The sequence below is a fragment of the Melospiza georgiana genome, chromosome 6, assembly GCF_028018845.1.
Source record: "Melospiza georgiana isolate bMelGeo1 chromosome 6, bMelGeo1.pri, whole genome shotgun sequence".
NCBI classification, from domain to species: domain Eukaryota; kingdom Metazoa; phylum Chordata; class Aves; order Passeriformes; family Passerellidae; genus Melospiza; species Melospiza georgiana.
The window spans coordinates 22,777,849-22,790,833 of record NC_080435.1 but is presented as its reverse complement, the minus strand read 5'-3'; the positions used below and the strand labels follow the sequence as shown (position 1 = coordinate 22,790,833).

The following is a 12,985-nucleotide window of genomic DNA, read 5'->3' as shown; positions in this document are numbered from 1 at the left end:
AATTCATGTCCCTCTCAGCTGCTTTTTTGGCCTGAAGTAGAGGCATGTTCATGCTGCCCACAGGCAAAAACAATGTATTGTCTGCCTACACAAGCTTCAAATTGTTGAAGACAATCCCTGTTTTCCCTTGGATGATATCCCATCAGGAACAATGGAGCAAGCTCTCGTGTTGTTTACAGTTTAGCTACTGTACACAGGGCACAGACCCCAAAATCCACCCAGTTAGAGATAGTAATGTTGGTTTTAAGCATGCAAAAATAATCAGAGCTTCTTTGGTGAGTGTCTGCACATGATACAGAAGGTTATTAGGTCAGAGATCAAGATGTACCCAAAGGGAAAGTTTCCATGCCTCCTACCCCCACTTAATATCATTTATCCTGACTCTGCCCATGCCCTTCTCGTGCATGACCTTCCCAAAGGGGCAGAAAACAAGACTCCTAAACAAATCCTGGACAGTATTTGCCCAAATTTTGAGACAGATTTTTGCTGATACAGTCCCTGAGCAAAAGCCTTGGCATGTGGCTTAGGCATCCAGTTAGACCTTCAGGGAGAGGGCTGCCTTGGTGTGAGCAGAGAGCCAGAATGCCCAGGAATGCATTAATTTTATTTCTCACCTGTAGAAATGGTTCACCTCTAGCTTTAAAACACTTGATTTTGCCATGTTGATTTAATGGCCAGAATAATAACAAATCCCAGTTAAAAATCAACAACTGTTCCAATTCCAGCCAGCAAGAAAATGCTGAATATGCCTCAAATGTAAAATAAACAAAAATACAGTAACTTTTTTTTTTTTTTTTTTTATTTTCCCCAAAGCTCAAAGTCCTGTAAATAAGAGAAGTTGCATCCAGTCAAATATTTGTTATGGAGAACCTCCATTCCATCCACAAACTTCAGTGTCTTTCAGCTTCCAGGCTTTATGCAAACACAAAAGCAACTCTAAACTTGGCTCCAAGGTTGATCATGCGTCTAGAAATTTGACACTGGTCTCAACTGTGAGTTTTGAAAGCTGTTTACTAAAAACATCTGGGCTCCACTTGCTCTGGGAGTTTAATTGAAAACTCCTTCTTGTTGCTCCTTGGGCAAAACATCCGTGAAAACTTTTCTGTTTGTTTCTTGTAGGTGCCCGAATTTTTCCAAGTGAGAAACCCGGGATTTAGGCAACAAGTTTTCACTGAGTACTTACAGCACAGAATGCAAATGGCTGGGGTACACAGAGCTGCTGCCTCCTGGAAACACTCTCCAAAGGGAGACAGACAAAGGATGTTTGAAGTTCTGCCGGGAAATTTGCTTTGGAGACCAAAAATGAAGCTATTTTTATGCCAGAAAAAAGTCCAAACAGAATAATCTGTAGCTTTGTACTACAAGATTTTATAGACGAGGATTATAAAACCTTCTTTAGACAGACAAACTTCTTCTAAGTTGTGACACAGGATATTTTTTTTCTCTCTGGAGTATTTTTACACACAGTCTAAACAAAATGCTGTAGGAGATTGCAATTCTAATTTGCCCAGAACACCCTTTCATTTATTTTTATTTCTTTTACAAGCCTTGTAAAAATACTTAGAGCCAAGAGAGTGAGGAAGAACAATGTTAATAATACAGTAATTCTGTCAGCACAGCCAGAAGCAGGATCTGGTGAATTTACTTGGATGTCTCAGCCCTTTTTAAACTAATTTTCAGACTGACTCCACTATCTGTGAGGGAAAAACTCCATCCCTGATTCCAAAGGCAGCCTGTGCCCCAGGTGCATGTACAGGAGCTTTCACAACATGGATTTGCCCAGCTGCAAAAGCCACAATAAGTTTGATGTTGACATTCCACCACAGGCCACCATCTACAATATTTGCTCTACTGTCATGATCCTCCCATAGTGCCATCCACCTTTCTTCCCCTCCCTCTCTCAGATTCACAGGGTTAAAAGTAAGGGGGGTAGGGATCATTCCTGTCCCCTGTTTCTGTTGTATTGAACTTTTTCTTCAAATATTGTAGAAAAACTGCAAATAGACCACCCATCCAAAGTCAACAAAAAGGGGGAAATTTCTCAATACACCACAAAAATCCCCTCCTTCTGAGCATGAATTTTCCTGGAAAATGCTGGTGAGTGTTGAAGCCCTCATGGATCACCAGGCAGCTTTGATTCTAGATACACGGGTGAAATATTCTTTTTTTTAAAGAAGTTTTACTTGGAAATCAAAGAAACAAACAGGTTTGTCCCCCCTGAGGCCATCAGGTAATTTAGTGAGGATGCACAAAGGTGTTCCTTGGATTTAGTGCAGCACTGAGTTTAAGCAGACACTAAATCTCTCAGAGGAGGCTGCTTTTATATTCAGCCACCCAAAAAGGGACGAGCAGAAAATGCTTTCAAGCATGAGGAGAAGAAACAAGCTTTTACAAGGTGCTGGCAGTTAAAGGACATGCAGCAGCCTGATAAAACACCACAAAAACAAGCAGTGGCCCATGGCTGATCTCTGTTGGGCAGGATGGGGGGGGGGGGCACCCCCAAAACTGCTGAGCAGGTCTCTCCAGGAACTCATTCCATGGCTCATTCAGAAGAACTGAAGGGATTCAATCCATGTAGAGGAATGTTCTTAGCAGAAGAGGGGCACAGGGAGAGTTTTCTCTGGGAAAGACTGGTGTGCTGGGAGGGGACACTGTAAACACTGCCATGGTTCATGCTGAGGTGCAGCCACAACTCCACGGGTTCCACACCCATATCCACCTTTACTGCTGGGTGCAACTTCCTCCTAAGCCACGTTCAGGCCCTTGGAATCAAAGGAAAAATACTGAAAAGCAGCTCAAGGGGTTCAAGTTGGGCCTAAAAACATGGTGCTGCTTGTGGAGCAGCGAGGCAGTGCTGAAGTGTGGGGTGCTGTCCTGGACACAGCTCCTTCCTCAAGGTGGGGGAGAGATCCAGCAGGGCTGTCTCTGCACACTGATCAAACTGGGGGGAAAAATGCAAGAAAATTGCACAGAGAGAGAGAAATAAACCAGGGGAAATCATCTCCACTGGGGCAAGAAATGGCTGTAACACTTGAAATGGGGTTGGCCTTCAGGACCGTGTTGAAGCTGTTGTGCTCAGCTCAGCAGATGTTGGGCCGTGCCCACAGATATCAGCGTCCCAGCACACCATAAAGCAGGGACAGAGAGGCCACCCACTCGGTGGGACAGGGAGATAAGGGGTCAGGACAGCCCCAGGAGCCCCCAGCAATCCCACAGGGCTGTTTCAGACACTGCTGGGCTGGGCAGAACCCTGAACCGGAGCAGAGCACCCTGGCCTTTGTGGTCAGAGTCCTGGGAAGATGCTGCCATAAAGGCTGTGGAGGCAAAGGCCTCAGAGTCCCCTGAGCCATAGGAATGCTCTGCCTGGCCTGAGGAATCTTCCACCCACTTGCTTGCTCAGTCATGCATGGCCACAAACCTGTCTAAATAGGCAGCGATGACCAAGACTGAAACTCAAATCAGGAACTTTCCAGTCTGACAAGTAAAAACAAACAAAAAAGATTTCCGCTCCACACGTACTTAGCACAGGCCAGGCCCTTCTTTGCCCGCTGTTTGGTGCTCCTGGCTCCTTCTAAAAGTGTCTGAGAAGGGACACAACTCACAGCAGGCTCAGAGGAAAGAAGATGAAACACTCCCACAGCCAAAAAGGCTGCATTCTTCACACAAACACCCCCACACCTCGTGTGTCTCTTTTCCCTGTCTCCAGCCGCCCTGCTGACCCCTTAGAGTGTCCCTGCAGGCCATGAACTTAGCAGAAAACAGCATTTTGGACCAGTTTCTTTTGGCCACTGGATGGGTCTGAAAGCTCCAGGGTTAGAGACACACGGAGGAGCTCAGTGACTCGAGGGCAAAGGATGATCACAGAGAATTTCCCCAAAATGCCAGGACCCCAAGGGGCAGGGAGGATGTTCACTCAGGCCCAGAAGGAAAAGTTCTCTGACAAAGCATTTCTCCAGTCAGGAGGTGCAGGTTGAGCAATGGGCTGACACCAGCTGAAACAACAGCCTGGGAGGGAGCAGAGGGATGCAAAACCACGAGGATGTCTCTGAGGTCACCATGGAAAACAGTCTCTGACTAAGAAGAAGAAAGAAGCCAGAATTGCAGCATTGTTACTTCATCCAGGGAACTTTGTTCAATCAAGACCAGCAGGATCAGCATGACCACACAAAAAAAAGTTACCAGGCTTGTATTGGAATTCCTGCCTGTATCCCTGCCTCAGGCAGGTTTAACTAGCAGTGGACTCTGCCTGGAAAAGGCAATTCCCACTTTATTCCCTGCCTGTGTTTACTGTGATCTACTCTGGAGTCACCAGTCTCTACCTCCCTCCACATAAACGAAAGCATTTCAAAAGGAGCAGGGAGGTTGTCAGCCTTGAACAGGAGAAAACATCCAGAGTTTTCTGCTGGAAACCCTTCTCCTTCAAATCATCAGCCTTGCTGTGGTGAAAAATGTTGTTACCACAAAATTCCTCAGCTGGGAAGGGTTGAATCCCTTCTTGCTGGATTCCAGAGGCCAGGAAAGCAGCTCAATTCAGAGAAAGGAGCATTCCCTGAATTTATTTCAGGAAAGATTTATTCACAATTATATTATATATAATATTATATATTCATAATTTAATAATAATTCAGTTATTTCAACCTAAACTGTCACACAGCCACTTCACATGCTTACAGTGACAAGGATGGGAACACAGCTGGGAATTGCAGAGATTGGAAGGGGACTGAGCATCTGTGTTTTTACAGGAATCTGTGTTTTTCACCAGAATCTGGGTTTTTTCCAGAATCTGTGTTTTTACCAGAATCTGTGTTTTTCCAGCCACGTCCAGCGTGAGAAGCACCAGTGCAGAGAGGCTGAGGAATAGGAAGAGAAAGTGACACCACCATTGCTTTACATCAGCTGGAAACTTTCTCTTCTTCTTCCAGGTCCTTCAGGAGTGGCTTTTTCCAGAAGTAATTGGGAGAAGACAATTCTACTCCTTTCCCTATACCACCCTCCACCAAAACCAGGCAGATCTCTCTGTTTCAGGCAGTTCCTGCTTTCCTGTCAGGTGGGAGGATGAGGATTGAGCAACAGCACCTCCAAAAGCAACCAAACCTCGAGGGTGAGAAATTGGGAAGTGGGTGGGATCTCTTCCCAACCTTCACGTGACTTTTATTCATCCTCCTCCTTGGGAATGAGGTAACATTCCATTTGCAGACAACAGGCTTTGCCTGGTATCTACAAGAACCAAACTAAGAACGTCATGATACATTTAAAAAGCATCTTTATTTTACCTAAAAAAAACCTGTGTTATACCATAAATCAGGAAATGAATGAAAGGTTAATCAGCTGTAATTTCAGTTCAGTTGCTCTGTGAGGGATGCTGTCCTTTACAGAAAAGAATTTTGTTAACATTCCCATTGTGTTCCAGCACTAAGATTACAGCCAACAAACAGGGCACTGTTGGAAGCTGGTCACTGAAGAAGCTCCCAGCACCCTTCCAAGTGATATTTCCCACCTCACGTGCCTGCCAGAGGCTGCCTGGGAAGGGAGGAATCTCCCTGCTGTGTCCCAGAGCTCCTCATGCCCACCTGATCTGGGAGGGGAAGGGAAAGGAACGGGAGAGGGGAGGGAAGTGACCGAGAGAAATAGGGATGCGAGGGAAAATCCTGGGCCCAGGGTGTCAGGAGACAAGCAAAGAGCTGGAGAAGGGGTGGAGGGAGAAACGAAAGGCATCTGGAACCATGTGCCTTTTCCAGGCAGGGAAGAGGAGAGGAGAGGGGAGGGAAGAGGAGAGGGAAGGGAAGGGAAGGGAAGGGAAGGGAAGGGAAGGGAAGGGAAGGGAAGGGAAGGGAAGGGAAGGGAAGGGAAGGGAAGGGAAGGGAAGGGAAGGGAAGGGAAGGGAAGGGAAGGGAAGGGAAGGGAAGGGAAGGGAAGGGAAGGGAAGGGAAGGGAAGGGAAGGGAAGGGAAGGGAAGGGAAGGGAAGGGAAGGGAAGGGAAGCATCGCAGCACCTGGCGCCGTTCCCAACCACCAGACTCAGCACGAGGTTTTTTCAGGTAGCCCGGGCGAGGCCCGTGGCACAGAATCGGGGGGCAGCCGGGTTGTTTCGGTTTATCCCTGGTTATCCCGGACTGTCCCGGGTTATTCGGGTTTATCCCGGGGGTCCCGGCCCGGCCGAGCCGCCACGTGGGGGCGCCCGCGCTGCGCTGCCCCCCTCCCCCGCGGGCCAATCAGCGCGCTCCGCTGCCCCGGGGCACGCCGGGAGTTGTAGTCCCAGCGGCTCGACGGCGGAACGGTGTCTACCAGCGGCTTTTCCGCGGTTCGGCGGGGCGGCTCCGCCTCTGTTGTCTCCTCACGGACACTCGGGGACCTGCTGGGTAGTTTCCGCCATCCCGCAGCGCTGCCTTGGTGCCATGTCGGTGTCGCGTGGGGATGACGTCAGGGGGAGGCCCGAGCGGGTGTCATGGCCGTGGGGGAAGTGTTCTCTCCCAAACCCCATCAGGCGGGGGAGTGAGGGAGGGCAGTGCCCGGGGCTGTGTAAACAGGAAAGCACATTGAGATAATCCCAGTGGAACTGTGCCAAACATAAAATGTTGCAACAGAAGAGTCAAGTTGCATCCTAAGGAACATACCCACAACTTTTTGTTCCTCTGAGAAATCATCATTTCCAGTGTTTATAAAAGTCCTGATTATCACAGTGTCACAGACTGCTTTGGGTTGGCAGGGACCTTGTGAAAAACGCCAATTACTTGGTTTTTTAAAAAAAGTTTAATAGTAATAAAATGGTTACAAAAATAGTAGTATAATTAGAGTAATAAGAATTTGGACAATTAGGATTAGGACAATACGAGACAATAAAAACAAAGGGATACGGAGAGGCCAGGTACCTCTTTGTGGGCAAAATAAGTCTGAAAAAGGACACACGTTAACAGAGGATTAACCCTTAAAGCAATAACCTGTTGCATATTCATACATCTCATACATGATGCATAAATTCCATTCAAACAAAGGATTCGGTCCTGTCAGTGTCAACTTCCTCTTCTTAACCCTGACGGTATCTTCAGAGCTGAGCAAGGTGGGAAGAAGTTTGTTTCTTCTGATAATGGAGCAATAAATTCTTTTTCTGTGAAAGATTTAGGTGTCCTGTGGCTGCTATCTGTTGCAAGTACCTCATTCCTCTCTTAAAAAAATATCCCATATATATAGTTTCTATTTTAACATTATGTTATAACCTCAAACTATATTTAACACACCACTTAAGAAAATTAATACAGCATAACTTTCTAACATAACACATATAATATTCATTTAATATTTGTGAAAAGCCAATCATAAAATACACATTTTTCACAACCTTAAAAATCATCACATTCATGGGCAGACACACTTTCCACTATCGCAGGTTCCTCCAAGCCCCATCCAGCCTGGCCTTGGACGCTGCCAGGGATGGGGCAGCCACAGCTCCCATGGAAATCCATTCCAGGGCCTTGCCACCCACCCACACAGGGAAGAGTTTCCTCCCCCAATATTCCATCTAAACCCACCTCCTGTCAGTTTGAAGCCATTACCACTTGTCCTGCCACTCCCTGTCCAAAGTCCCTGTCCAGCTCTCCCTGAGCCCTTTTTGTCACTGGAAGGCTCCAAGGTCTCTCTGGAACCTTCCCTTCTTCAGGCTGGACATTCCCATAACCACCTAAAAGCAATTTGTAACACAATTAAGCAGAAATAAAAATTAATTAGTTGTGAGAGGGGAAACCAGGGCTTGTGGTCTACATGCAAAAAGAGAAAATGGAAAAATATGTGGAAGTGGTGAAATTGTCAAGAGAGCAGGATGAGAACAGGCATGAAAGATGTTTGGTGACAGCAGAACTAGTTTCCCTGTACAAAAGCTTTTACTTTTCCAAGTTTAAAATTAAATGTTGCATCTGATTCTGGGATTTCTCGCAAATATTTGGTGTGTTTACTTTCCTGAGGCTGATTAATTTTGTAGTAATTAATGGATAGCAAGCCATGAGAATTCTTTTTAAATATTCAAAGCCAAATATCTTTAGATTTTCCAAGCAATTCCCCTCACACTTATTTTTTACCTGAAACTTGAATTTGAATTTGATTCAGTCTGCTAAGAAAGGAATTCTGGGTATCATTTTAACTTTACAAGAAAAAGCACATAATTTAACTCTAACTTTGCAAAAGCTAATACACATTTCTGCTGATGCCAGGATAAATTCTAGGCAGGACAGAGAAAGGAAGCCTGGATGAGCAGTATAAATTCCAAAATATTAGGTGGTTACCCTTGAGTAAGATAACACAAAGCTGTCTAAAATGGGATTAATAAACAATCAGATTTTTACCACCCCCAAAGGAATAAATTTCTCCCCAATATCTAATCTAATCCTTCCCTCCTTCATCTTAAAGCCATTTAAAGCCAAGTGTTTAAAGGGTGGCCACAGAGAGGACAAAGTCTCTTCACAAGGAGCCTTGATTTTATGAATCAATTTTTTGTATAAGAATTAAAACCAGGGAAGAATGGGAGGTGAAAATAGCACTGACACACCAAATGCAACTTTTTTTTGATTCCCAAAATCCTGGGAATTGTAAAGCCAGCACTGTAGCCCAGTTTGAACTTCACAAGTGGATGCTATTTTTAGAGGAGAAAAATAAATCATTCACATTCTCTTTTATGTTGCATATTTTCATATCTGGCAGCACCATACAAAAAAAAATCAGAGGGGAAAATCTGCTCTGGTTTCATTGCAAGTAATAAAATCCACACATAAATAATATAGTCGGATTTGCTTAAGGAAAAAGAAAGCTTGGTTTTGGGTTTTTTTTGGTTGGTGTTTTTTTTTTTTTTTTTTTTTTTTTGAAGGCTCATCAAGAATTTAAGGAATTCTTTATCTTTAGGAATAGATAAATGAAAATGGTCTCTCACTAGTTATGTGATTAGCAAATAATAGGTAAAATCTGATTTTCAGTGGCAAAAGCAAAGTGTAAGTGCACAGAGGATCACTTATATGGGAACTTCATTGACAGTATTTTTCCTCGATTTACTTGGTGCTGTCTGTACTCCCACCCCCATTCCAGCAGGGCAGCTCCACTTCTAGGAATGTAAGAGGATCTCTGTGCTCATGAGTCAGTCCAGGGGTATTGATTTCCAAGAGCAGCCAAAAACACACACTCGGGGAAAAGAGGAGCAGAAACTGGGTGAGTGTATTATGGTGTATTATGATCCTGCCCTGCTAAATTTTTCCAGTGGTGCCAAAGAAAATCACAGCTGTCTCCTTCCAGTGTCAGAGGTTACTGGGCATGAGGAAAATGAAGGAGGATGTCTCGGTTTTGAGGAATAGTTAGGGATTAGCACCTCAATTTGTGAAGGGGTGATACAGCTGATGATAAAGAGTGAACCTCTAATGGACACTTCCCACCAGACCAGGCTGCTCCAAGGCCCATCCAGCCTGGCCTGGAACACTTCCAGGGATGAGGCAGCCACAGCTCTTCTGGGGAAGAAGGAGAAAAGAAGGAACAAATTCCTTGCCAAATTACCGAAACGCTCAATCCCAGCTTTTGCTGTGAGCCTTGTTTGGTCCACTGGCAGCAAGCAGCTCCTTAGGGTGGATCTTTATGGGAGCACATGGCTGGGGTGGGTGGAGAGGGAGGGAACTGTAGCAGAATTAGACTTGATAATCCAACCTTTCCACCTTCACAAGCCAGGAGAGGCATCAAAATCTCCCGTCTGGACACACATTGGAAATCAGGCTCTAGTTTGATACTTTGGAATTCAGATGCCTCTTTTAAAAGGCATCCAGGGTTTGGAATTGCACGTGGGCTGATGTCCATCCTTAGGCATCTCTCCACACAGCTACATTTAGATTCCATCACCTCTGGAAAGAGGAGCATTCTCCAATCCTGCAGGCAGCAGCCACCCAAAGCCCTTCATCTTTAACAAGCCCTTTTGGGCATCCTGAAGGAGCCTCTAATGTTCTTAAAAACTTCTTAGGAAGCTCCTGGTAGACCTCCCTCATCCTTCTCACCAGTCCCCAGGGACAATTTCACAGGCACTGAGGAGAAGGAAATTTTCCTCCTTTTTAAAGAAAATGAAAACTTCCAAAGCAGTTCAGTTGTCCCAACTTCTCCACACCTTGGTTGGAGGATTTATGGCTTGTCCAACACCTCTCCAGTCCTCCACTTGGTTGGTGCAGAAGTTATGGCAGGAATTTGAAGGATAATTATTGATCCTTCATCATTATCCTTCTCCAGCTGCACCAGCAGCTTCCCCTGGCCAACAACTTGTGGTTGGCAGAAGTCTCTCAGAACCTTCTGGAAGTGTCTGGGACATCCCAAGGGGGCCATCAACAGCCTGGAACAGATTCCAGGTTCCAGGGGTTCTAGTCAGGAGTAAAGTTGTGCATAAAGACAAATCCAAGTCCTGTGCCCTGGTTGTGCTACCATGAGGCCATTCTTTGTTCCAGCTCCTGGAAGAGCTGGAACAAGGATTTTTTGTTCCTTCATAAATATCCTGCTCACAGTTGTAATCTTGTTCACAGTGATGAATTTTCTTGCATTTCAAACACTTTAAGGCAACAATTAATAAAAAGTCTCATTACAGAGCGAAAGTATTTAAAAATTCAAAGGCACTTGTAGTTAAATAAAAGAGATTTTATTAAACCTATTTGATCATAAACTTTGGGGGTCAATCAAGTGAGAATAATCTCAGCTTTTTAACAGATTATTTATTACTTCTCTACAAAGAAGAGAGGTGGTGAAGAGAGGGATGAGCAGCAGGAAGCAGCATCACCTCTCTTTCCATTAGGATTTGATGTAGCAAGGAGAAAAAAATGGGAAAAAGGAAAAATGTAGTGGCAAACATGGCTTCAGAGATGGAACTCTGGCAATTCCAGCAAACAACAGACACACAACAAGGAAAGAGGAGAGCAATTTCAGGGCTGATCCATCAAACATAATTTAATATATTTGGAGTTTAATTTTGAAAGGGATTTAAACTGCTTTCATAGGGTATATCTAAGTGTGCCTGAGTACCAATTCCCAGAATTTCTGCCCTAAAATATGCATCCAACACCTGCCTGCTCTCACCTCAGCTTTCTCAGTGCTCAGTGGAGAACAGCATTCCCAGCTGGACTCTTCTCCTGTGAAGACGACCTGAAGCTGTGCCATGCAATTCTGGAAGTATACAGCTCTCCCTTCTAACTGCAGAGGGAGCCAAAAGAAGGAGTTTTCAGCCCAGAAAATGAATTTGGATTCCAACATTTAATTTTTAGATGTCAGAGTTAGAGAGGATCAGTCACAAACAGTGGTTTCTACCCAGCTGATGATGGAGACTGAGCGAGGTTTTCTTGTCTTGTTAAAGCCCTTCTCACCTGGCTGATCACTCTTTTTAGGGCACATTTTACGTCTTTGTTCCTGAGGCTGTAGATGATGGGATTTAAGAGCGGGGTGAGCATTCCATAGAGCATGGACACGACCCTGTCCCACTGTGGGGAATAGGTGGAGGAAGGGCGGACGTAGGTGTAGATGGTGGTCCCATAAAAAAGACAAACTACAGCCAGGTGAGAACCACAAGTGGAGAAAGCCTTGTGCCAGATCCCAGGGGACTTCCTGGCCAGGATTTCCAGGAGGATACAGATGTAAGAGACCACAGTGACCACACAGGCGCCACTCCCCAGCACCCCGGCCACCACCAGGATCACCAACTCCGTGCTGTGGGTGGACGAGCAGGAGAGGGCCAGCACGGGAGGAAAGTCACAGTAATACTGCTGGATTCTGTTAGGACCACAGAAAGAGAGTGTGAAAACCAGAGAGGTGTGCAGCAGGGAGTTCAGAAGCCCTGTTGCCCAGGTGCCCAGGGCCAGCTGAGCACACAGCTTCGTGCTCACAATGCTGGGGTACCTCAGGGGGTGGCACACAGCCACGTAGCGGTCATAGGCCATCACAGCCAGGAGGAAAATCTCTGTGCCCACCACAGCAATGAGGGAAAAGTGCTGGAACAGGCAGCCAGAGAAAGAAATCTCTTTGTGCTCCAGCAGCAAGGCCCCCAGCATCTTGGGCACGGTGATGGTGGGACATAAGAGATCCAGCAGGGATAAGTTGCCGAGGAAGAAGTACATGGGGCTGTGCAGGTGGGAGTCAGTGCTGATGGCAATGAGGAGAGTGATGTTGCCTGCCATGGTGGCCAAATAAATGAGCAGAAACAGCACAAAGAGAAGCAAACGGATTTCTGGAGCATCAGAGAGGCCCACGAAAACAAACTCGGATACTGCTGAGAGGTTGACCCTCTGCATCTTACCTCTCATTGTGGGAACGAGCAGAGGTTTCCCTGGAATAAAGAAGGTGTAACTTAATCACAATTTCATCCCCATTTTAAAGATTGTGAGGTTTTTTTTTGTCTGTTTTGAAGTTCAAAACTGTTTCTAAGCATTGGACTCAAAATCTCAATTTTGTCCACATATTCCTAATGCAAAAAGCGAATTGTAGGTATTAAACCTCACAATGATTAAATCAAAATGTTAGGTTTTGCAAGTTGCCACCTCAGTCTGAAGAGCTGGAAGTGGAAGTTACCTTCTCTGTGGCATCCAGCTTGGACACAGCTCCAGGCAACACAAAGGGGCTGTCAAGCTTCTCTGAGCAAGGGAATTCCTTTCAACATAAAATACTTAGTATTAATAATACCACAAAAAGGGTCTAGATTAGTAACAGAAGCTAAAACTTTTTAAGGGAGTAATGCTGTCAGAAAATAATTAAATCTCTCATAATCAGCGGATAGATGCATGTTAGGGTTTTTTTTCAGGTTTTGGATGAGGTTTGGAGCAACCTGTTCTAGTGGAAGGTGTCCCTGCCCATGGCAGGGGTTTGGAATCAGCTTTAAGGAGCTTTCCAACCCAAACTATTCTATGATTCTATAATAAAAAAAGTTATAATTTGGCATCCCATTAAAGACCCCCAGTTTTCTATAAATTTTACCCTACAGACTTCCATAATAGCATTAGTAC

General features: G+C 45.3%; 1 protein-coding gene across 1 annotated transcript; it reads right to left on the bottom strand.

Moving 5' to 3' along the window:
• Positions 1–11,296: 11,296 nt before the first annotated feature.
• Positions 11,297–12,277, bottom strand: LOC131084944 (olfactory receptor 5V1-like). Its single transcript, XM_058026700.1, has one exon. The coding sequence runs from the start codon at positions 12,275–12,277 to the stop codon at positions 11,297–11,299; it is 981 nt and encodes a 326-aa protein (XP_057882683.1).
• Positions 12,278–12,985: the final 708 nt, after the last annotated feature.

Bases quoted from the DNA above. Each gene is read 5' to 3' on its own strand.
- LOC131084944 (XM_058026700.1), bottom strand. From the start codon at position 12,277: ATGCAGAGGGTCAACCTCTCAGCAGTATCCGAGTTTGTTTTCGTGGGC.